This window comes from Aptenodytes forsteri, unplaced genomic scaffold (genome assembly GCF_000699145.1).
Source record: "Aptenodytes forsteri isolate BGI_AS27 unplaced genomic scaffold, ASM69914v1 Scaffold285, whole genome shotgun sequence".
Classification (NCBI taxonomy): domain Eukaryota; kingdom Metazoa; phylum Chordata; class Aves; order Sphenisciformes; family Spheniscidae; genus Aptenodytes; species Aptenodytes forsteri.
The window spans coordinates 495,402-497,177 of NW_008794453.1; the positions used below are offsets into that span (position 1 = coordinate 495,402).

General features: G+C 57.6%; 1 protein-coding gene across 1 annotated transcript in view; it reads right to left on the minus strand.

Annotated features, from left to right (window-relative positions):
• Window positions 1-1,539: 1,539 nt before the first annotated feature.
• The window catches only part of CSF1 (colony stimulating factor 1), a 33,545-nt gene continuing 33,308 nt past the window's right edge, over window positions 1,540-1,776 (minus strand). Inside the window, exon 10 of the mRNA XM_009290625.1 lies at window positions 1,540-1,728. Coding sequence (XP_009288900.1) covers window positions 1,540-1,728 — 189 coding nt within the window. The remainder of the gene's footprint in view (window positions 1,729-1,776) is intronic.

Here is a 1,776-nt window from a genome sequence, read left to right on the forward strand (position 1 = left end):
CCCCATCAGGGACCCCAGGGGTGGGACAGGGCTGGTCACAGGCTGCGTCCCTCCATCGCCCACGCCAGCTCCCACGCTTACACAGTGCTACACGGCTCGGTTTATTAATAATATTAAATATACAAGGTATTTTCTATTATTTTCTTTAAATAGACTTCTTTAAATGACTTTGTATAAAATATTTCGACATTTCATTGTATCAAAAAAGAAAAAATAAAACCAAAAACAAAAACACAAACCAAACAAACAAAACAGAGGCAAAATAAATCCGACACAGCTTAAAGGCAAGTTTTCTCCCCCAGGAGGGGGGGGACAGCACGGTGTCAGCATCTCCTCCACGGTGCAAATCGGTGCCGAGCCGGTGGCTTACACCAGCAGCGAGTTTGGCCCCAGCCTCCCTGCTGGGGTCAGGGCTTTCCTCCTGATTTACACCAGTCCCTTGCACTGGAAACCCCTCCTTTTGGCAGTCATAAATACACTTATAAAAAAAAAAAAAATTAATAGTAATGCTTTCTTTAAAAACAGTTTGGTTTGTCCACATTTTCTTCCATCATATAAAAATAATACTTCAAAACCCAAGAGCAGCGCGGGCCACGCTTCACGTTCAGGGCCAGAGGGATGCCGCGGTGGGGCAGGATGCGGCCCGAGCCCGGGGTTTGGGGTATCTGCGGGGGTGCTATATCCCAAACCAGGCTCTTCCCAAAGCCAGGGAGGGGGCTGAGCCAAAAAGCCCCCGGGTACCCAGCTGGGGCATCTCCATCTCTTACGCCCACGTCGATCCAGTCCTTCCCCGGCCCCGTTTCCCTTCTCTAAAGCGCAGTCACAAAAGAAATCCAGTCGCAGGCGAGGCCAGCTCACAGCAATAACCCTGCGAGGGGGCAGGAGGGGGCCCCCCGTAAAATACTTCTGCAGGATAAAGACTTTCATCCGCTATATTAAAATAAAACCCTAACGGCACGACGGCGAGCCGAGGCCAGCTCAGGCATGCAGGATCGGAGCCAGATCTCCAGTGCAGGCATGCAGGAGCCAGATCTCCAGGGGCAGGAGGATGGGGACCGGGACCGTGCCAAACGTCACCCCCCCCCCCCCCGGCCCCGCTGCGGGGACGCGGGCACCAGTGGGCTTTAAATATTCACAGTGTGAGGGTTGAAGTTGCAAGTCAGGGCTGGGGTCGTGCAGCCCCGGGGGGTGGGAGTCCCGGCGACTGACACCCCCCCCTCCCCCCGGCATCTGGGATGCTCCGGCTGAAGCCTTGGTAAAGGCAGGGTGAAGGTGGGGGGGCGATGGGTGCTGCTCCAAACCCCGCTGTGCTGGGGTGGGAAGAAGAGCCAGGCGATTCGGGGAGCTGGTCCCCTCCATCTTCAGCCAGCGCTGGCCATGTCCGAGTCAGATCCATCATCCCACATCCAGCGCCAGCCTCTCCATCGTCCTGCTCAGCACCATGGTGTCACATCAGCCACCGCCGCCATCCCGGCAAAGCCCTTCAGCGATGGTCCGACACCTTCCAGCCCCTCGCTTCCCGGTGCCCGGGGGTCCCACTCAGGGCGCATCCTTTCGTCCCTGCCAGGGAGGTTTTTGCAGTCTCTGGCCGCCGGCGTGGGGCGAGGGAAGAGGGAGTGTCAGCATCATGGCAGGACTGCGGAGGGGCCGGCGCGTGCCAACGCTCCTTCGCACGGCGAGGAGCATCCGAATCCGTCCCCCGAGCAGCTTCACATCCCGCCTCGGGCCCTGGGGAAAGGAGGAGAAAGATGAGTGGGAGCTGAGGCTCTGCCAGGG